Consider the following 23122-nt stretch of genomic DNA (forward strand, 5'->3'; position numbering starts at 1 on the left):
GAGCTACAGATCCACGGGTGGTGACCACCTCTTCATTTTGTTCCCTGTTGGCTTGGGCAGAGGTGCAAAAGCACAAAGTCACTTGGGCACAAGAGCTTCTTTGACTTCAGGCTGTTAAGTGAATCACACAAAAGCTGCTGCGGGTTTATCTGCAGAAGGAAAAAGCATTCTGTTCTCAAAATCCCTGTCCACATGGGGAGTTTACTCGTTCAAATATAACTATTTAATATTACTGTATATATCTGTCAGAAAGAATTCTTGAGCAGAAAAGCCCTGGGGTGCTTAGGTAGCTCTCTTGAATATTGAATTTTAGCTCTCTTGAATATTGAAGTATACATACCTTGGTAATGCTCAGATGAGAGCCCTCTGTAGCTCTTTACAAATGTTAAAGGGCCTAAGTAATTAACAAAAAATATTAATTCAAGGGCAGGCTGTGCCAGTATTTGCCTTGCTGAATTACATCTGTATGTAATGAAACCCTGAAACTCTGGATTTTTATACTTTGATTAAACTAATCATTGATATGCTGGAACCTTAAGTATTGTGCCTGTGTTAAAATAAAAGTTCATTTTTGTGTTGTTTTAGTTTTTGGTATTGATTCATTCTTGCTTTCTCTCTGGTTCTAAAGAGCTGCTCGGAATAAATAAAAAAATTACCTTGGCAGTAAATATCCATCACTATTAATGGATGATAGACAGATAGATAGCAGGCAACTGGCATCAAGCATATGTTCCCCTCTGGGAATGCATATGTGTCTTGTGCAGGTAAATTTATTGTTTTGCAGACTTGTGGTGCTAAGCCTGTTTTCCTCTATTGGCTTGAAAATGTTCTGCACTTCCTTGAAGTTCCCATATCAACAAGCAAGGGAGTTACAAATTTGGAAAGTAAATCAGCTGCTCCTGACCGTGGAGGTACTCTTTGCAAAGTGAACGTTCAAACTTTGGTCTTTGAAATTACTTAGGAGGTTGTGTTAGACCACTGCTGTCTTGTTGGATGTGTCAAATACATGATTTTAGATAGGTGTCTGAACTTAATCTTGCTGGCATAGAAGGTAATGAAGCAAAGCCTGTCAGAGTCTGATTATTCTAGTTGTGCCTGTGGAGGGTGGCCTACTCAGTAGTATCTGGTATCACCTTGCAACTTTCAAGAATAACTGACTTGTGAAATTTCATGTCTCCAAATGGAGCTTCAGTTCTTAGACTGGGTAGTTTTCTTGATTTGTATTTTGTTTGGTTTTTTGTTTATTTTGTTCATTTATTTGAAAGCTTTTCCTAAGCTGATTTGAGCAATTGTGTGAATATTTGAGAAAGGAACCAAAATTTGGTTGCAGTGATTTAGAAGGGTTGTGTAATTCTACCAGCAAATAGGCCAGTTAAAAGCAGAGCAAAAGGGTGGAACTCTGTGAACCTTGTCTTAGTAATTTTGCTAATTTAGGACTATCCTGAAGTTCTTCTTTCTTTCATTGTTTAAGGATCACATTTATTTTCTTCATGAACAGAAATATTTTGATTCATGAGTCTTCTGTCCATGTGCAATGTCTCCTTTGAAGAACCTGTTCCTTCTCCTCCTCTCATTGGGTTCCCTTCCTGGTATTTAGTGAGCTCTGTTGTTGGGCCAGTGGTGCTTTGGAGTGTTGTGAGAAGGACAAATGTATTAAGGGCTACTGTCTTGTCTCCAACAGTAAATTATTTGCTCCATTTTTACCTTGTGGGGCAGAGACTTCAGGTGATATCTGTCACCTCTTTGGGGTAGATCGACCTTCCTCATGTTTCTCACTTTCCACAGTGCACAGTGAATGACATGAATTTAGCTGTTTCTCACTCCAGCTCTGGTGCCCCTTTGGTATAATTTGTACTACTTAAAGTGAACGTTTCCAGATAAAATGGAGCTGGATCCTAGCACCCTGTTCTGCTTTTGTGGAGCAGGTTTGTTTTGCTTTGCTGGGTGAAGCTGCAGTCTCAAAATATTGGATGACTCCCCCTGCTTTTTTCTTCCTTCTGTGACTTGACCATGTGGTTCAGTTTAATGACATTCAGGGAAGTCTGGATGTTTTTTGTGTATCTTGCCAGCTAACTGTGATTAAACCCTGATCCCAGTCTCTTGTACAGCAGCTATGTGTGTGCATCCTTCCAAGACTGAGCTGGTTTTTGTAAACAGCATTCAGCAGCATGTTTTCTCTTAAGTTTCTGGAAAATATGTAATTTATTTCTGCTGTGTTCCGTGTCAATGGCATACAGCTATCACTGCAGGCCTTCTAAAGGAATGTCAAAACCCTCATCTTTTTTCTAAGTGGATATATTGCCTGTAAGTTATCACTCTGACTTCCTAAATTCCCTCTGCCTGTCAGTGTTGCATTCCCAAAGGTTCTTACTCTCACTGCACGTAATTTTGTGATATTGTAGTATCAATTAGTCAAGTTAGTTAAAGTATATGAACTAGAATTAGCTGGATAGCATTTTAAAACCTATTATCCAAGGCTGATACCTGAAAAATATTTTCAACATTATACACTTAGCTCTCCCAAGTCTTTACTAGCTTGGCTCTATGGCTGTGAAGCTTTAACAAGTAGGATAAACTGGACTTCAGCTAATGTTCTTTTTTTATTCTGTATTTTTAATTTCAGCAAGGATACTCAGAACTACACAGTGCCAGATTTGTCCCAATCCATGCAGCTTCTGGAAGCTGCTGAAAGCTGTGTACCCCTAGTTTAAAAAAAAAATTTTGGGGGGATTTTGTTTTACTTCTCATTAAATATGTAATGCTTGCTGCACTGTATAGATAAAATATTTCAGTTAATGCTACAGAATTTTACTTTACTCATTATGCAAATTCATTGTAGCAATTTGACATGGCATGGGTGTCATTAATTCTTGATCCATTTTACATATCTAAATTCCTCTCTAACCAAATTTAAGTCTCTATTAAGAGGAACCTTTTTTTTTTACTTGCTTCCACATAAAAACACAAACCAAAACAAGCCAAGCGGTTCTGTGACACTGGAATCTCTTGGCGATTTAATTTTACTCTGATTTATTCTCTTTCCACTTGTGTTGGGAAAGATCTTGATTCTGTTGCCTCTCTCATGTTTGAAAGCAATGTGAGAGGCCTCTTGGTAAGAAGGCATAAGGATGGTTGAGGTCTAGGATATTTGCATGCCATGCAAAGAGTAGGTGACAAATGTGATATCCAAGTTTGCCATAGTTTTGGAGAAACACTTTTGATATTCTGAAGCTTTCACAAAGGAGTGGTGCCTGGAAATAAGGGCAGTGCCAACTGAAGTGTATTCCTTCAATGCACTAGGCATTGGCTCGGTGTATTAAAGATCTAAGTATAGATCTAAGCCAGGGGGTGTCTGGATAATGTTCTTGGTCATAGGGTTTAGTTTTAGGTGGTCCTGGAAAGAACAGGGAGTTGGACTCAAGTCCTTTACAACTTGAGATACTCTATGATTCTAAGTAGACTGAGCAAAACTCTGTCTAGGAAGGGCAATAGAAACATAAATGAGCCTCTGCCAGAGCTGAAGACAAAGAATTTGGCTGCAAAAACAACCATATAGTTATGGCACTTTAGCTTGTGCTTACACAGATATTATTACTGCACTCAGAAAAAGTAAATGCCTGTGTACTGGCATTTTATGATTTGTGAGCTAATGCTATCCGTGCAATGCTTGGTAATGGATTGCTCCTATAGGGGGTCTTCTTCTGAAGGCTGTGCAAAAAGTATGTTAGGGATAAATATCCAAGATTGCATCGACTCCTGCCAGTGACTTGCCTTAATGCTGAGGTGGCTGGCAGATTTGACAGTGAGACAGGTACCTGAATTCATAATTGTCTTAGTGGCTTCTTTACCACAGCAAATCTACCCTTACACAAAAGGAGGTTTACACTGCTTGATATGCAGGAATTGAACTCTTGCTGTGCATCAGCATGAGCATTTCTTAAAGCCAACATGAGAACCACTGCTGTATATTGAGCTTTAGGCATAACATGAGTCAAACGAAAAAGTTACTCATCTTTAGAAACTTATATATTCAGTGGCAGGAGTTTGGTTGTTTTAAAGTGGTAGCAAGGAGAATTTCTTCCCTCTTCTGCTCCTGCTCCTCAAATGTACCTCAGTTGATAGGTACTTTGTAGAAACCTGGTTCCTTTTAGGCATCTCAGTCTAGATATTGTAACTAGCCAGCTGCTTTTAGTAATAATATCATCTCTGCTATGTTAGAATATAAGTGGCCATTTGAGACATGGTACATTGACCTCAATTCACCAGAGGCATTTCTCCAGTGGAAGGCAACTGTTCTTTGCTTGAAAATGGGAGAATTTGGCTGTGAGTTAGTCAGGTGTGGTTTTGGAAGTTGTAGGGTTTCTGCCAGGAAGGTGTGACAGCTGCAGTTTCTCAAATAACTGAGGAAATTCTGTTCTCCCAAATGAAAACCAGAAAAAAGCCCCCATGTTTTCATGACTGGAAGAGAAAGTACTTGCCTCAGGTGTTTGAAGAGTCAGCTACCCTTTTCTATCCTTGATCCTGTTGTTGAGGCAGTTGATCAGGGTTGGCTGCTATTCCCAGTGTCTTGTTTCTCTTTGCTGTTCTGCACATTGTGCAATAGAAAACAGTGATTTTGGGACCTGCTGCCTGATACTGCAGGGCATGTAGTGTTTTTTTTATACGGAGGAGATAGAAGACTATTGAAGGAAGAAATGCTAAGGCACTTTATTCTCAATTTCTTCTCATCTCCTGTGTATTTCTTGGTGCACATCATACATTTTAAAAGTTTTGTCTGCAGTTCCTTGCTGAGCGATCATGAATTTATTACAGCAGCTAAGCCTCCAAGCAAGACAAGCTGACAGTGAAGTACTGTCTCATGGTGAAGTACTTACCTCCTGCCATATAACCACCAGAGGTGGTTTCTTTGCTAGTATGTCTTCCTGATAAATAAAGGGTGTTGGAACCCTAGGGGCTAGCAGGCAAAACTGTAACAAAGGGGAACAGTATGAATTAATCCAGAGTTTCTGATTAAGTAGATCAGCCACTGGTTTGAGAAGGACAGCCTTTTTGAGAAAGAGAGGAGCCAGGGAGGTGTTTGGTATTTGGGATTACTGCTGTAGAATCAGTTCTTTCAAGTGCCTGATAAAGCTTCTGCTGGCATTGTGTAAGTAACTGGAGTATTCTAGCACTTGGATGATGCTGGGAGAGAAACCTGGTGTATCAGTAGATAAACTCTGATTACATTCTAGTATTGATTTGGAGCTGTACTGGGAAGCAGCACTCAGGTCCTAATCTGTTTGTCACAAGATAAAAAAAGCAAAACCAAAACTGTATTTTACCTTATTTCCTTGAACCTTGACAGCCAATTGGATGTCTGTCTCTCCCTGTTGACAGCTCTGTGGAAAACTATGGGCTTTTGGCTGCAAGATGCTTTGATTTCTTCGGTGTCTTCTGTCTTGTGCCTGGTGTTTAACTACTGTAGGGAGATGTTATCCAGAAGCTGGAGGACTTTTTCTTCACTCCCTCTCTCCCTATTGTACTCCCAAAGGTGTATTGTGCTTCCTTTGCTTATCCAGAAATTGTTGAAACTGCAAGTTTGTAATTAAAAACTGTTCAGTAATGGGTACCTGAGCATCTGGGAAATCTAGAGGGAAATCTACCTCTCCTTGTTCTACTCCATTTTGTGAGTGGTTTTTTCCCCTTTCATTCATGTGTAGATCTTTGTTTTGAGTCTGTTTTCCCCTTGCTTTGTTTAGTGTGTTATGTTGATGAGTTTATATGATGTATATGAAAAGATTAAATTATTTTCTGTTCATAGCAATTTTTATGCTACTCAATGGAGACTACTTTGTGTAGTGACAAAATGATATAGCCTCATATGGAAATGGCTTGCTTTATAATTTCACTGGATAAAAGCCATTAGAAACATGCCATAAGAAACAAACCTGGAGGGAGTTAGGAGCATTCTTGAAGGTCTGCCACATCATCTTCTGGTTCTGTTGTTGGTAGTTTTCCTGGGCTATGGTGAATGAAACTTTCTTTTCAGGCTTTGTTGGTGCATGTTTCAAATTGATGACTACTTTCCAGGACTTTGAAACACTGTCTAGTTAGAGCTTATTTTTGTGGTTAGGGGTTTTTTGTTTTGGTTTCTTTTTTTTTTCATGTGTGTGTATAAAGGAAATAGCAACGCTCTCCCTTTCCAGCTCTGTTGAGTCTCCAGATTGAGTCTAGTTTTATGCTGCAAAAGAACCACACCCTGGGTCTCCGCTGAAAAAGTTTATGTGTAAACTTTGTTATCTAGCATTCACTATGTGCTGGGAACATACACAGGCAAAGTCACCAAGACGCAGTGATGACTGCCTAAGCTGTGGCTTGACTGCTTCTCTCAGCATTGGGTGGCTGAGTTTCTGTTTTACTGCATCAGTGTGAGATTGAGACTCTCCCTAGATTTCTGAACCCGTTTGCTGCTGTTTGTATCTTTTTTATTTGTTTTGTTTTGCTGTTTTGCTTTTCTCTTGATTGTGTCAGCTCAGAATTGAATTTTCTGGGGCTCCATCAGACTTGGCACATAATAAATAATGCTTATGTTTCAAAGCATTATACAGTTTTCAGCCTCAGAGAGGGCTCGTGGGGTGTATTTATTTCTGTTTGTGTAAACAATGACAGCACTGCAGAGAAAACTTAATATGTTCAAGGTCTCTTGCTGAATGGGAAACATCTGCAATTAGAAGTCAATAGAAGTGGCGTTGTAGAAAACCTACTGTATTTCTCTTCGTTTTTTAAATGTATTAATAATATATCTTGTTGAGTTGTGATGAATTCTTGATTCTTGCCTCTGTGCATTTGAGGTGTTACTGCAAAACTCTGTTTAAGAGAAACTAGGTGGTAAAATAGATGTCAAAATGGATGTCAGTTCTAAAGTCAGTGGTTCCTTACTCTGAGCCAGTGGAATTGTGTATCTCCAGCAGAGAGCAGGTTCATTTAAACTTTAAAACCTTGCTTTATGAGGAAACACCACAATCCAAAGTCTACCCTTTTTCTAGCAGCAGGGATTTCTGACAGACTTTTTCTTGGCCCATCCTTTTTCCTATGGCTTGCAGTGAGCTGTTATTAAGAATTCTGTGCAAAGGAATGTTAATTTTTTTTTTTTAATAGAGACTAGAAGCTGAGAGTATGATATCTGTAGGGTAACAGTCAGATTTACCACTTAACATTTCCAGCTTTCTCTTCTCTTTCTTTAAAGCACATGAAGAATAGATGGACCCCAGGGCAGGATAGGACTTAGCTGTTCAAGCGCTTTGAGGTCTTTGGATGAAACCTGTGTGTAAGGGCAGCTTCTTTGCTTGGTACAGCAGTAGCCAGGTGGCTGTGCTGACCTTTGATTCTGCTTAATACCAATGGAGTTATGACTTACATTAATGCTGCTTTGAGTAAATCTTCCTAAGAGTTATCTACTCCTCTCAAACCTTTGTGCTCACAAGTGTAGTTCTGGGCATGTAAAACTGAATATGTCTCACAGAAGCTCTGTCCTTAAGTGGAACGGAGTAACTGTGATATCTGTCTTGCAACAGCTTTTTTTGGAAGAAATGTTACTTTTGTCCTAGTCAGCTGCTCTGTGCTAATGATCTTATCAGCTGTGCAGTTTAACTAAGATTCCGTTTGTGGGATTTCATTTTGGTGGCTGTGTGAATGTGTCAAAACTCTGATTTGTAGGTGTTTTTTCTGGTTCAGGCAAAGTTAGAAGTCTGCTGCTATGATAGTGGAAGAAACAGGAGACAATAGCTTTTCACTGTAACAGGCAGACAGATATGATGTAATTTATGAGTTATGTAAGTGCTCTGGTATTTCCTTTCTTTGTCACAATTGTTAGTTTTCCTTATGCTTACTTACCTTTCAATTAAATCAAGCCCTGTCTGAATGTGGCCACTCAAAACATTCTTTCAAAGAAACCTTTCCTGTTTCTATTTTGCTGGTTGCACACTCCCACTGCACACAGCCCTTGGTTTTAAATTGCATGTGCAGTGTCCAGTTGGAGAGTACATGGCCAGCCTTTCACAGCCCACCACTGTCACACAGTAAGATGAAGCAGTCCTGTCTTCCTCTCAGTCTGAAAGATAAATAAAGGCCTAAACTGGAATGCACAGTACTGTTCATGTTGCAACTGGCTCCAGTAAGGTAACCAAGAAGAATGTATAAAAAGATTTTCCATTTATTTCTGGGTACTGCTAAAGTTTTTTCAACTCCTTAAATATTAACTCTTTTCTAGGGAGATTGAGGAACAAGAGGGGGATTTTACAAAGTTTTGTTGGTTTAAATCCAGTCAGTTTCATTACATCATTTTTCTTTTGGTGTGAAGAGTGACTAACGTTCAAGGTGTCATAGTTGTTTTGAATACTGGAAAGCTTATTAAACAGCATGGCATGTTACCAGTACTCATATGCTCCATGTTTTCTACCAGAACCATACTCTGGCCCCCTTTTGCCATACATTGAAACTTTGCCAGGTAATTCACTGTACTGCAGCAACCAACAAAATCACTTGCTTCTTTGATAAATCTTTTTTGTTTATCAAGAGTGCTGAGGTAGCTGCGCTCGAACAGCTTGTAAAGGAGTTGCCTGCAGTCAAAGTACTTCTAACAGACTCCTTTCAAAAAGCACTCACCATTTTGTTCTTGGGAGCAGAGCTAAAATCTTTCCTGTTTTTACAGTGTATCTGATTTTCTCCCCACAAGTACAGAGATTTCCAGAGTTGATTTCATGAGACTGAGTCTGTGCATGCAGGTGCGTGCTCATGCATATACATAAAACTGGGGGATGAGTCCTACAATGGGTCATTGTTCTAGCCTAATTAGCAGACAGACAAATGGGAAAGGAATAGCATGGCCTTTTCTGGCAAAGATTAACAGAGGCAGCCACTGCAGTCCACATGTTTAGGTTGGGTGAATAAATTGGAGCATTTGTTACTGTGTTATAGATGTCTTGTTACTTGTCAAATGTGAAGTGGGCCAGGGGAAGAATAAAAAAGGGTCTTGTCAAGCTGCTGAGATGGCCTGTTTTGCTGCTGTCAGCTCTGATTGCAGTTAATTTTGCAAATAGAGTACAGTTGCCATTTCCAGCAGTGAAACATGAATTTTTAATAATGAAAGCACAAACCTACCAAATCAAAGCAAGCATGATATCCTAGCATAGATATTAAAAATACTGATTTCTGGGTATGACAGGAAAGCATCTTGTGTAAGTGTGTAAAAAAACAAGGTCTCCTAACCTGCTTCTCTAGGATTTATTAATTGCAAATAGAGTATAGAGTCTTCTTATTTGGTTTCTTTGTAAACTCAGATATTGTTCTGATGCTCCATCCCTGGAAGAGTTCAAGGCCAGGTTGGATGGGACCCTGAGCAACCTGATCTCCAGGGTGGCATCCCTGCCTATGATAGAGGGGTTGGAATTAGATGATCTTCAAGGTCCCTTCCAACCCAAACCTTTCTGTGACTGTACGTCAGCCAGAACAGCTCATCAGCTCTTACGGTTATTAGGTCTACTGAAAATTTCTCTTGAAGGTCTGCAGAAAGCTTGGGCTGAACAGAGTAGAGAAATATTAGCAGTTCAAAATTTAAACCAGTTGAAAAAGTAAAACAGTTTGAATTTGGATATTTTAAAATACTTTCTGAATGGAAATTTTAGATCGATCTAGTTTCTCCTGGTTTTCTATTTATGGCTTGCATATAAAACTTCCCATAAACTTTTGCTGAAGTGTTTGGTTGCTGCAATTGTTATGTTGGAATAGTTTGCATTACTCACTCCCCTCCAAAAAGGCTTTTGTTCATTGTGTGGTGTTATAAATGACCATGCTGTAACAGTTAGCAGTTCTGTTGGGAATCTCTTGATCATGTGGTTAGAGAAGTGACTGCAGTGAGAGAGGTTTTTGAAGATGAAGTTAATTAAATATATGTTATATCACTTTAGCACTAGGTAAATAGCTGGCTGTAATGTGTTAGGCAGATTCTACGGTATCTAGGATAACACTGGGCAAGTCACAGCACAACACTTCTGCAGCCTTGAAAACATTCCTACCAACATTAATAATCAAAATACCTCCATGATACAGATAAAACTAATGAGCCAGACAAGCGTGTTTGTCCAGGTTTTTAGAAAGAACCAGTGTCAAGTTCTCATCTCTTGGTGATGTGCTCAGAGCCTGCTGCCAGCTCTTTCTCTCTAGCAGAAATGGAGTCAAATACAGTTATAACCAACTGTAATTTAAAACTGCTGTAAAAGAAGACAGGATTTTTTGCACCTATCAAAAATTACCATGATAACAATTTTATTAGGGTCTTCCAAGGGGAAGGGGTTGTAGTGTAGTGATACATGCTGTGGTAACATTTTCTCTGTTCACGTGTTTTTAAACGTTCAAGGATGTAGGTGCATGTCTGTCAAGAGTCTTTTTGCATAATATTTCACTTAATTTTAAGCATCCCTACAAAATCGGCCAGGTAGTTCATTCCCCTTGTTATTTCTTTTCCCCCACAAGCCTCATTTAGAGGTATGTTAGAAAATAGAAGAAATTACCAAGAGGCATCCCATTCAGCTGCCAACAAAACATCCCAATTGTCAACTGAAGATTTTATTTTTGTTCCTAGATCAGCAGGGATAAGTTTTCTTCTTCTGGTTTATTTTTAGCCATATATGTCCATGGGACAGAACTGAGGTTGGGAATATATCTACAGTAGTGTGTTTGCTTAGAGAAAAAATCAGAGCAGCTGAGTGTGTCCAAAACAAATTGTTTCTTTTGGTTTGCAAGAAGATTCTAGTCATGTAGTTGATTCAAGGTGTCTGGGCTGTCCTGTTCCTGGTCAAAATAGTACTATGTGTGCAAATAAATATGTGATCTTATGCAGAAGTGAACCTGTCACAGAGCTGGATGAGGGAAATCTGAGTCTAATTATTGCTGCTGTGAGGAAGTGAAGGCTGTTTTGGTACTACTTGTGAATTTTAGGGGGTGTTAACAGTGTCTTTCAGACTATAGTCTAGTCAGCATTTCTAGACATAATCTGTGCCTTAGACTGATGGTTCCTTCCTCAGAGCTTGTTCACAGTGAACCGAGGTGAACCTGCAATCCCTTCTGTGCAGAGGCAAAACATATGCATTTGATTCTTATCTGTTTGTTCCCATGCAATGAGGCTTGTAATGTTGATTATCCTAGAAATACATGTAATATTGGTAATTGCTGTGTTATCACTTGCTAGGCATGTATTTGATGGCCCTCTGCTTCACAGTACGTGTACTTAAATATTAAGGTTATGATTGCAGACGCATTGCTATAGTAGAAATTCAGAAATTAAGGTGGATATAAACTTGAGTGCTCGTGGTGTATGAACAGCTGCCATGCTCTTCCTTGAGTATTAACTGCCTCTCTTGGACCCCTCTTCCCTCTAGGGCATGTTCCCATGAGACTGTTTCGAGAAGATGCCTGAAGAGATCAGTTGTCTCTCCAGGACCTTACTCAGGACCCCATATCTTCATTGCAGGATCCTATGCTGCACCATGTTGTGGTCACTGCAGCCAAGACTACTCCCAAAATTCACATTCCAGCCAGTCCTTTGCTGTCAGTTAGTACAAGGTCCAGCAGCACATCTTTCCTCACTGGCCTCTCCAACACCTGTGTTAGAAATTTGTCATCAGTGCTGTGCAGGAGCCTCATGCACTGTGTGTGCTCAGCTGTGCTGTTCCTCCAGCAGAGGTGGGGGTGGCTCAAGTCACCCATAGGAGCCAGGGTCAGTGACTGTGAGGCTCCTTCCAGTTGTCTGCAAAAGACCTCATCCTCTTGCTGCTCCTGATCTGGTGTCCTGTAACAAACACCCACAACGGTGTCACCCTGGCTGGTCTGTTCTTTAATCCTAACCCACAAAGTCTTGACTCGCTCATCTTCTTCCCTGAGACAGAGTGCCATGCGTTCCAAATGTTCCCTTAATTAAAAAATAACTCCAGTATCTTGCCTGTCTTTTGTTTGTACAACACTTACATGAACAGATACATCCCCCTTTCTATTTTCAGTTTTGAGGCCTGAATTTTTTCATAACTTCCACTAAACAGTTTTTATTTGGACTCCCATAATGAAATATTTCAGAAGCATAGAAGCTAGACATGAAACTTTTTTACATGAGGTATTTGATTCTGCTGTAGTTGCTGTGTCTCTTTTGGTTGCTGTCATGAGTGCTTGGGCTTTCATTCCTCCCTTTTCTCTGGGGGGGTTTGAGCTCTGAGTTGTTTCCTTCTATCTAAGCCTTCCCTCAAAGTGATGCTGTCCTTATCAGACCTTGTCAGCTGATGCTGACTGGGAGAAGCATTCTTGCTGGAGCCCCTCACTGTGCCAGCACAAGTGTTTGTGGAGCTCTGCAGGTCTGGTTGTTAACTCAGGCTGATAGTTTTATTTCTGCTGGGTTAGTTTTCGTTTGGATCAGCTCTTTGGTGTGGTTTGCAGCACACAGCCATTGTACAAGGCCATACTTTGCATTGCATGTGAGAACAGGTGATACAGAAGTGAGAACAAGCAGCCCATGGCAAGGAGGAGAGCAGCACTGCTTCATTCAAGAGTTGTGATGGCTTGAGGTAGTTCGAGGTGCTTAAATGATATTAAAATGCTGCTCTTTTATATCCTTTCTGTCATTATACACTTGTGCCCTGAGCACCACTTCTTTTCAGAGCTTCTGAGATGATATGTGGAGGCCAAACCACGATTTCCAAACTCAAAATGAAAACCAGCACCCATAGTGAATGTGAATTTGGTTGTGTTGTACACTAGATTCAACTTCTGTGTCTCCAGAGCTACACTAGGATGTCTAGGTGTGAAATATTCTAGAATATTCTCATGAGGATTTGAATTTCTGTTATTCTCAGTTGGCTCAAATGATATGTCCCCATGTTGCCCATTTTCATTCAATCTCAGCTGTTGAGGGGAACTGGAAATGGCCAATTCCTCATGGTGTTTGCTGGTCTGGATGAAATACAGCAAATGACTTTTATTCAGGTTTCCAGTTTTGGAGTACTGCTAAACAATAAATTTTCCTTGTCAGTTTTCAAAATGCATAGCATCAGCCTGGTAACAGAAGTAGGAAAAAACCCCATATACTTCTCTTTTTATACTGAAGTATACATGGGTGGATGTGGGAAAACTTCGTTAAGCAACTGCACATTTTGCTGTCTGTCCTCTTTTTATCACTAATAAAAGAAGCTGCCACTTCATTGTCAGGAAACACTGAAGATGCCATTTGTCCTTGAAATGTACTCCAAGTTGTTGTTTGGCACCCTTTCCACAAGCTGGAAAACTTTGCAATGGTGAGAAAGAATAGAGGAGAGAAAAGAACAACAGTCCTATTGCCTTAAAATTGTTTTGCATCAGCCTGGGCCAAATGATAAATGCATGCTGTGGTTGTGACTTGTTTTCTTGTTGGACTGTCTGGAGTAAATGATTAATGGAATTTGTTTACAAAATACTCCAGTCTTCTGTTAGCCCCTGTCATTTATTGCATAGGGCATGTGTGAAAACTTGTCTAGTGCACTGATAGAGCTAGTGAGACATTTGGCTGAGCAAGTCTCTATAATGTGATGAAATATTTGGACCTGCACCCACCAAATAGGTTTTTTTAGATTCTAGAGACAGATAGAGGCAGTATTAGTTTAGAAGGCTGGGAGAAATTGTCATCTAAAATATAAGCAAGTCTGTAGTTCCATGAAAGCTTGATGTCCTTATTTAAGGAAATCTCTTTTTCTTATAGCCACAGTAGCAGTTCACAGTCTGCTGTGCTCTGCTGAAATCTTCACATCAGTAGCAATGGAAATGATGCAGTGAATGCTTTTCTCCCCAGGTGCTGAGGAAGTCTTGCTGCTCGCTAGAAGAACTGACTTGAGGAGGATTTCCCTGGACACGCCGGATTTCACTGACATTATTCTGCAGATAGACAACATCAGACATGCAATTGCCATTGACTATGACCCTGTGGAAGGCTACATCTACTGGACCGATGATGATGTCCGGGCCATTCGTCGGGCCTATCTTGATGGTTCTGGAGCCCAGACTCTGGTGACCACGGAGATCAACCATCCAGATGGTATTGCTGTGGATTGGGTGGCCAGGAACCTGTACTGGACTGACACTGGCACGGACCGCATTGAAGTGACCCGGCTGAATGGGACGTCAAGGAAAATACTCATCTCGGAAAACCTGGATGAACCTCGAGCCATAGTGCTCAATCCTGTAATGGGGTAAGTGTTGTGTTTAGGGAGAGCCCTGGGACAGGTCTTGGGATCCAGTTCATGGTCTCCTAAAATTGAAAATGTGCAACTTGCAGGATGATATGTGTACCGTTTGTCAGATATTCAAGAAATGACTGATTTTCCCTTGATTCATCCCTTAAATAACTGTATATGTACATAAAAGGTGACTTCTAAATATAGTGAATATATACATTGAGTGTTTGGTTGAATTTTTTTTTCTATGCATCTTCAGTGTTCCTCTAAGTATGAAAGAATTGGGCCACTGCATGTTTTCAGTAGTTTAATTTATTTACTTCTCCAACTTTATAATATCTTCACTGGTTAGAGTTTGAGTTGGCTTGATTGCTGCTGTTGGGGAAGCAGAAAGCAAATTCTTTCAAAAGCAACACAAACCTTAACTCTTGTCTTGCCTGTTGGATGCATTAACTGTTTCCCCTCTTTTTTTTTTTTTTTTTTTTCTTTTCTTTTCTATTTTTTTCTTTTTCTTTTTTTTCTTTCTTCTTTCTTTTACAGCTACATGTATTGGACGGACTGGGGTGAAAGTCCAAAGATAGAATGTGCTTATTTGGATGGCTCAGAAAGGCGAGTTCTGGTGAATACATCCCTTGGGTGGCCTAATGGCTTGGCACTGGATCTTGAAAAAAACAAGCTTTACTGGGGAGATGCAAAAACAGATAAAATTGAGGTGAGTAACAGAGCCATACTTGGGAGCATTTGTAGAAAACAAGTGCAGTGCTCATATGCAGCTTTGTCTTGGGTACATTTACCCATTTTTGGAAGAGTCTGTTGTTTCATTAATATTAAAATGGTATTTAGCATAACAAGACATATTTGAGAAGAAAGGAAGTACATTCATGTGGTTCAGGAAATTTCTGCAAGAAATGGTATGTTTGTTATGTCTACATTGCTTCAAGTGCAATTTAATTGCTTGAAATCTTGGGTTTTACCTGAGGCTTTTGCAACAAATTGGGACACTCAGGTAAAATTTGTTTAAAAGGTGTTTCAGCTTGTCTGTGGTGCTTGGAACTGCTATCTAAAATTGTGGGATGCAAAAGACAGTGCAAGGTTATGTACAGGAGCCAGTGGCTGTGGGGGCCCTGGAAGGCCATATTTCAGGATGTTAATGATAATGCGGTGTCCAGATTTGTGGACGAGAAGTAATTTTTAATGTACCTACTGCTTTGAAAACAAATACAGGCAGTCTGCACCTGAATTTGAGGAGGGAAATTTCTGCCTTAGTCATCGCCTGTGAAATCAGTTGCATTTTAATGTTGTTTGGGGTAGTAGCATATGCAACATTTTTTTGATAAATAAATTAGATAAATAGATTTTGAGGAATGACTGCTTTGTAAAGATTTTGCCATCAGGAAGAGGGGAAACCAGACTGTCTGATAGCTCCAGGAATTTAACTTCAGTGTTTAGCAGTAGCTAATACTGAGTTTGACGACTACCAGGGAGATCCTGTCTCCCCTTACCTTTCAGCTTGCAGGATAAGGGATTATTCCCGATGCCACCTTTTATGGTTGGGGCAGAAGTTATGCCTTGTTTTTCATGGGGTTAAGCAATCTGTTCAGTCTGTCTCACTTCGCTGTCAGGCAGCAAATCCAGCGATCCTGTTTGGTTTGACATCAAAGTCTAGGAAAACCAGAGAAACCAATGTAAGGGCTTTTGATTCACTCAGTTTGTCTTTTGTGCTACTCTACTGATCCTAATACACACTAAACCTCACTGTATGTTGTCTGAGGTGGGACATTTCCAGTTTCACTTGCTGCTGGAGTCACTTGGCCTAAACTCATTTTCCCGCGCACGTGTCTTGTTGCCAAGAACATGCCATTTTAGTAGCCAAGAACATGCCATTTTAGCAGCCCCTGTGTCTCAGTGATTTGTTCTGTAGGGATGGATGGATGTATGTTGCATCCGCACGTTGTCAGAAACAAAAATAAGCTGACTTCAAGTCGAGGATATGTATTTCTGTTTTATAATATAGTTGACCCAGCTGGGCATTGGGATTTTTCTTTTTTTGGGATTCTTACCTCGAAGGATGTTACTGGGTAAATTTAATTTCTGTTATCATCTAAAACCAGCATAAATGGGATGGTAGATAGGAAGCTTTCACTATTTTGTAGCTCATTAGGTAGGAAAAGAGAAGAAAAAGAGCTGATGATGTTTTGGGTGGTTTACTCTTTTGCTCCACTGCAAGGAGGGAGTTCTCGCTCCTTCTTAAACAACTTCCAGATTTATGCTGAGTGCTCCTGAAGAAGGAAGCATTCAACCAAGTATTTTGCCCCTACACAGTTCAGAAAGTTGCACTCAGCAGCGTCATTGTGCTGTAGAGGGCAAAGAAGGTGCTGCCTTGTCTGTGCTGAAGATGAGGTCCCAAATTCCTGTTAGATGGTAATTGAGAATTGCTTTTATCACATGACATAACTTCAGCTGCTTTCTACATAAAAAATAACACAAGAGCGAATAAAACTTGTGCATGTTTGTGTGTATCCCTGCTTGGTATTCTGCTCTGGTTTCTGGTATTTTAGATCTCAGGGAGTCATCTTATTCTCACTGAGAAGGCCTGTTTGAATTTAAAGTTCTTAAACAGTGAATGAACTTTGTACAGCTTGGAAATTTGATAGGCTGAAGGCATCTGTCCTGTTTTTCCTGGACCTTGGGTTTGAATTGTCCTGTGGGTGCCCCTGGGTGGGTTGGTTGGTTGGTTTCAGGGGTGGTTTTGTTCAGTTCTGGTAACACACTGTGACATTACTTTTGAGTGTACTCTTCCCCAGTTAGAAAATAATCTCTGCAGAGCTGTTGAGGGTGCACCAAGCATCACCCTGTACCAGGGGACTGTGTTTTTTTATGTGTGCGTGGAGAACTTCACAGGGTGAAAACAGCAGTTACCCTTTCCTGTCAAAACCCCTTTGCTAACCCTCCTGTCTGCAGCATTCAGCTGCAACACAAAGGGCCCAGTCACTTTGCAAGCAGTTTGCGTCCTGAAGAAACCACTTGGCAAGGCTTGTCAAAATTTTGCGTGACAGGAGCCTACAGGGCTTTGGCTGCAAATTTGGCACCCTGTGGTAACATTGTTCCCAGGTTTTAAGTTTATTTTTTAAAATTACTTTTGACAAAGAGTATGGCAAATAGAAAGTAAATAGCAAATTTTGAGTCCCGTCTGTCAAAATCGTGTTTGTCCGCACAGCCTCAGCTACAAGTAAAGGGCATGGATCAATCCAACTGAACTTTGGATTTTACTGACAGAGAAAAGTTACTTTCCAGGAACAAACAGCAGATTAATAAGGATTACAGGGTTCCAGCAGAGAGAGAAGCAAAGACCCACGTGTATAGTTTCCTGATTCTCCTTTCAAAAAATATGTGGCAAGCCAGGTTTTCCCATGTATTATTTCTTCAGTATTTGCTTAAAGTGCCTGAGGTATAGTTGCATAATGAGCAATTATGAAATTTTCAGCTGCCTGTCATTACATATGCATTTTAGTTGAGCTTGTGCAATATTCTTGGAATAAGTATTCGGCAGACTATCCATTCTGGCAGCTTCCCTCATCCCCCTCTTCCCATTCCCCTCTGCTGACAAATGTCATTAGTTTGGTTTTCTTTGTGGGAGATTCATAATCACATAACCATCACATGCACAATAGCATATCACATACAGTAAGGCTTTGCGAGTTTATTGGGTGTTTTCAGTTTAAAGTGTAAGTCAGCACCAGATGATGATCATGGAGCTCACCAAAATTTCTTTCCAAGGTGTGGTTGTGTGGGCTGTCCTTGAATTTTCAGGAAACAAGCTTTATAATTAGTGTGTTGTTGATAACATTCTCCATAAATAATGTAAAAGGATATTTGGAAAAATTTGCAACTTAAATATAGGAGTAGGATTTGTAGAAGTCAGCTGTACTAGGGAGAAAAAATAATAATTAAACGAATTTAAGGCTGCTTTTTCTAAACAAGTCCAAGTATACTTCACATATTACACTTTGTTTTCCAGTTGTTTGACCTAAAAGATCCAGTATTTAGTTTATACATGAGACATTCTCCTATAACTGAAACGGTTTTGTGTGTGTGTTTCATTTTTCAGCAAAGGATTAAAAAAAACCTATGTAGTGTAATAAACTACTTGGAAGATATCCTGGACTAGTTTACTGAAACAAGCAAATCTTACAGGCAGAACAACTAATTTAAACTTACTGCCACGTGCTAATTAGCTTTAAAAATCTCAAAGCATTGTTTTTCTATAAATATAAATGCATTTCAGAAGATCTAGTTTATACTTATATTAATGTAAATAATTCTCACACTGCATGTTTATATTAACTTATGAAAACAGAAAAGTTAAATGGATATAGAAATAAGGAATGAGGGATCCTCTTAATTGAAAGAACAGATCTACAGTCTTAGATCACTCTAAATAGGCAGATGCATTAATATAATCACTTTGATTTATAATAGTGAGGGAGCCTTCATTTCAGAGAGGTTTTTTTTTTTTTTTGGAACTTCAGTGACATTTGGTTCAATTCAATTTAAAACTGGCAAAGAAATTTTATTAATTGAAGCTTACACTGTGGTCCTTAGATGAACAAGATATGTATCTCCTACAATTTTTACTACATCTTGTATTTTTTACTCATGATAAATTAGTAAATTACATCCTTTCCAGCTTCAAGTGCTACATATCTGAAGGTATATGCATCACATGATGTTGACATACTCTATGTTAATGTTGAATAACACATGTCAGAATTGGGCTGGCAAACCTCATGTTTGTCCCTGCAGTTCCTCTGTTCAGCTCCTTTGGATGCTAGTTCTTCTTCCACTTCTAGTTTTTCTGTCTGCAGTGCACTGCTGTTCTGACTGGCACTAAGCTGTGTTGTTGGAGGAGTGACATGTGCGCATGTTTGCGGCTGTTTGGTATATTTTTTTGTTGGGGATTGTCTGTGTGGTTTGTGAGCATTATATACCACTGTATTTTTACATATTAATGTATTCATATATTAATTTTCAGATTAATATCTGAAGTTGCTGTTGCTACTCTCTGTTGCTCTGCAATAGCTTGAGGAATCAGCAAGCATGAATGCTGTTGTAGGTGGATGGGGATTTTTTGTTTCACTTGCTGAGAGCTTCTCAGCAAACTTTATTGCATGAGAGCTTGGTTTGTAGCAGTGTCAAAAGGCCTGGTGTATAACCAACTGTCTTTAAACTTCTGGAGGGGTATAATCCCTATTGCTGAGCTTGGGACCAGATTTACACCAGGAGCCACACAGCCATTGTAGAAAGGATAGGAGGAGTCATTTGGCGGAAGGACTACCTTAAAATGTTGTTACAAGGTTCTTTTCTTTTGGAGAGAGTGATAAAGTACTGGAATGGTCTGCCTGGGGAGGTGGTGGAGTCACCATCCCTGGATGTATTTAAAAAAAGACTGGATGTGGCACTTGGTGCCATGGTTTAGTTGAGGTGTTTGGGCATGGGTTGGACTCTCTGATCTTGGATGTCTCTTCTAACCTAGTCATTTTATGTGAATTCTGTGGCAGTTCTTAGTTCCTGTTTAGACTGGTGACAAATCAGTTATGTTTGCTTTTCCCAGAGGAACTTTGCTGGGATGGAACACAGAATTTCTGGGAGGGAAGAGGGCTGTATCTTTGACAAAAACAAATTCTAGCTCTACGAAATTGTGTAAGGCTTCACAGGGGTGTGCACCTGTAAGAAGAAGAGAGAAACCTGGCGGCCAGGGGAAGAGGATTTGTTTTCTCTCTTGTTTAAGAATCCTCACTCTCTCATCTGCCTGTTGGCTGTGTTCTGCTTGCAACACCAGACTCATCACCAGATTTGGGGTCAGGAGTAAGCGCCTTGGTTCAGACTTCCAGGGATGTTCGTGGAGTTTCAGCTTCCTCTGCAATGAAGAATTTTCTACTCATGCATATTTGGAGTAATCTTTCTTGACTAATTTGCTGTCACAGAAATGATGTTGCAGTTTGTGCAACACCAGTCTGTAGGGTGGAGCAGACTGCTGAGATGACATGCGATGATCTGTTATGTTCAGTGGTCAGACTGGTGAGTGATTTCAGATCTTAATGGCTTTTAATGAATTTAAACTCTTCTGTTAGGTTGTTCAGGATTTCCTGGTGTGATACTACCTCTTTCTGGAACACAGAAATATAGCCAGCCTTTACCTGCCAACAAAAAATGCACATAGCCTGTTCAGAAGCATAGAGCCTTCTTGCTCCACTCTCCTGATTACAAAATCAGTTTGTCTGTGTTTTACTTACTGCTTAATAGGCATTTCAGTATGTTATTTTATACCTTGCACCACATGCGCTTTGTTTACTTTTGAGAGGGCTTTTGCTGAGTGTGGAAGCTGTTGAAGAAGGTCAGCTCCAGTTCCACAGAATTGAGATGTTTTAGATCAGAACAGAAGGGTCACATCTTTCTGCTCTAAGCTAAGCAGAAAGGAAGTGTTCGCAGAGTAGAGAGACTTATTGACCGAAGGGAAGAAGATCAACTTATGAAAGTGAATTTCTTCCTGTCCTTTTTCAGTATTAGCTGCCAGATGAACTTGTATCTGAGCCCTGAGCAAGTGAAAGGTATGACACTGTTGAAGAAGAAAGTGTTTATTTTAAGAAACACATCCAAGCTATGGCTGGTTCCATCCTGTGTTCAGTAGTGCTCTTGGAGATACATAAAACTTTCCATTCTTCAGCAAATATTTCTTGGGAAAATTTTTTTCTGCTGTTCAGGATGAGATGGGATGGTGGAGTGCCTCTGCAGGTGAATGATGACCTAACCTCAATTAGTCTGGTCTTTATCACCTTTTGGCTGAAATGCAGCAGCCTAGTTGACAAGAGTGTGGAGACTTCAGTCCTCAAGGTATGTTCCATGTCTCCTTGGTAGCATGAGGTGCCATGAGTGCATTCTTAATTCTTTAAGCTGAGATTTCCCAGATAACTAACTTCAAATCAAATTCAAGATGCCAGTTCTTTTCTTCGCAGCCTAGGCCATACATATGGAAAAGGCAGCTACGTGTCTGAAGTGAAGACTGTTGTCTGGGCTACTGTTGAGCATAAATCGATTTTCCACAATAAAGGCAAATCTTTTCTGTGGTAAAGATAATTTTTTCTTAGAGGTTTTGCTGAAATACTGTATTAACCTTCTCACTTTCCCCCTTCCCCAATTTTCAGGAACTGGAAAACATCAAGGAGTTCTGTTTCTCTGTTCCAAGTGCAAGGTTCATATTAGTTGACCTTGCCTTCAGCATCATAAGTAACCAGAAATTCTCATCCATAAAGAAGTAGAGCAAAGCCAGCCCTGCAGCAAAACCCCCTTGTGTAGAAGCAGTTGCAGCAGAGGCTTCTTGTCCCACCAAGATGATACAGGAGATGATGTGGCCAGTGTTAGTCATGTCACTTAAAGCACTAGTAGAAAACTTTCAAATAATGTTTTGATTGAATGAGGTCCCTCCATAGGATGGTTTTGATCAGAGATTCTGTTAAACTTTTATATGCCTCCCTTGGTACTGTATCAAATAGCTTCAAAGTGGAAAAAAATACAGTTTAAATACCTCCAGTTTAAATACTCCTTTGAGTCATTCTACACTCAAATTTCTACCAGTATGAACTTACATTTATCTATAACAATTTGTGATTTATTAGAGCTGCTGTATTGCCATAAAACCCTCTAAATCTTGTGTAATTATCCAGGAACTCTTTTGTCTTGTACTACTCTTTTAAAGGGACAGCTTAAAAAAGAAGCAACTGACAGGCAGCTTCTAAATTTAGTCTTTGTGGAGTGCTCAGAAATTGCATCTGTATGTGCAGCTTTTGCCATATTTATCAAGAGGAAATCCTGAGGATGTATTAAACTACAAAGTTGAAGAATTATTTGAGTTTTACATGTTTGGGCCTCTCCTTTCTCCCTGAAGAATTATTTTAGGCTATCTGATATCAAATCACCCTTTTCCTCTTGCTAGGGAGAGGATTCTGCTTTACTTCCATTGCTGGCATCAGCTTCCTGTATTTAAAAGAGGGATTTTGTATGTAGTGATACAAAAGCTTCTGTACCTGTGAAGTGTGAAAATGAGCCCCCCTTTAAGAGGACCTGGTGTATATTCTAGCACAGAATAAGTATGTGTTTTTCCAGTTGCTGAGAAAAAAATTGGCTTCTGTGGAAGCTGGAGTAACTTTGAGTTTGTCAGACTAGCAGGTTGGATAGTTGACAGAGGTTTTAACTTAGTAACTTTCTCAAAGTTGCTTGCTATATTGTTTGCCATATAATGAGTGATTTCCTTGAAATACTGTTACCTTTTATGATTTCATTTTTCTACTTTCTTCTGTATTTTCCCAAGAACAATGCTGAATTTGCCATAGAATTTACCTCTAACCTAGAGGGAAGGTGATTTTTGCTGCCAGCAGTTGTGATTCCATGAATACTGTCTTGTAGAAGTGTTGAAAGAGACTTGTTTCTCTGATGTTTTGAAGATAGTTGTGCTGACATGCAGTTTGTCACCATAGTTAGGGAACTAACCTTTCACTGGGAAAAAGTCCTCCCCCTGCTCTTGTTTGAACCCTTTCTTGGTGTTTAGTGATCTTAGGTGTGAACTTCTTAAATGAATAATACAGAGTTTTTGCCACAACACAAATTCCAGCCTCCTATTTCAGCTTTGTTGGGTCATTTTTTTGAAGGCCATCTGCATTGGTGATGGCATTTCACCCCACCACAGAACCTCATATTGGAATGTTCCAGCTGGATTGTCTTGAGCAGCGCTGGGAGGGCAGGTGATGGTACCACAGGTGCCTGTCAGCACAAATTTCTGCAGTTTTTGCTCGTGAAACACGTGAAATGTGGATGCTGTAAGAAAGAGGAAAACTGGCATGCTG

At 39.9% G+C, this 23122-nt stretch overlaps 2 protein-coding genes across 2 annotated transcripts in view; one reads left to right on the forward strand and one right to left on the reverse strand.

The window, feature by feature from the left end:
- APIP (APAF1 interacting protein) overlaps positions 1 to 23122 on the reverse strand; it is a 529312-nt gene that overhangs the window by 119677 nt on the left and 386513 nt on the right. The window lies entirely within an intron of this gene.
- The window catches only part of LRP5 (LDL receptor related protein 5), a 100522-nt gene that overhangs the window by 21866 nt on the left and 55534 nt on the right, over positions 1 to 23122 (forward strand). The window contains exons 5-6 of the mRNA XM_066321034.1: positions 13844 to 14240; positions 14766 to 14937. Of these exons, the coding sequence (XP_066177131.1) occupies positions 13844 to 14240; positions 14766 to 14937 (569 nt within the window). The remainder of the gene's footprint in view (positions 1 to 13843; positions 14241 to 14765; positions 14938 to 23122) is intronic.

The sequence above is a fragment of the Sylvia atricapilla genome, chromosome 6, assembly GCF_009819655.1.
Source record: "Sylvia atricapilla isolate bSylAtr1 chromosome 6, bSylAtr1.pri, whole genome shotgun sequence".
NCBI classification, from domain to species: domain Eukaryota; kingdom Metazoa; phylum Chordata; class Aves; order Passeriformes; family Sylviidae; genus Sylvia; species Sylvia atricapilla.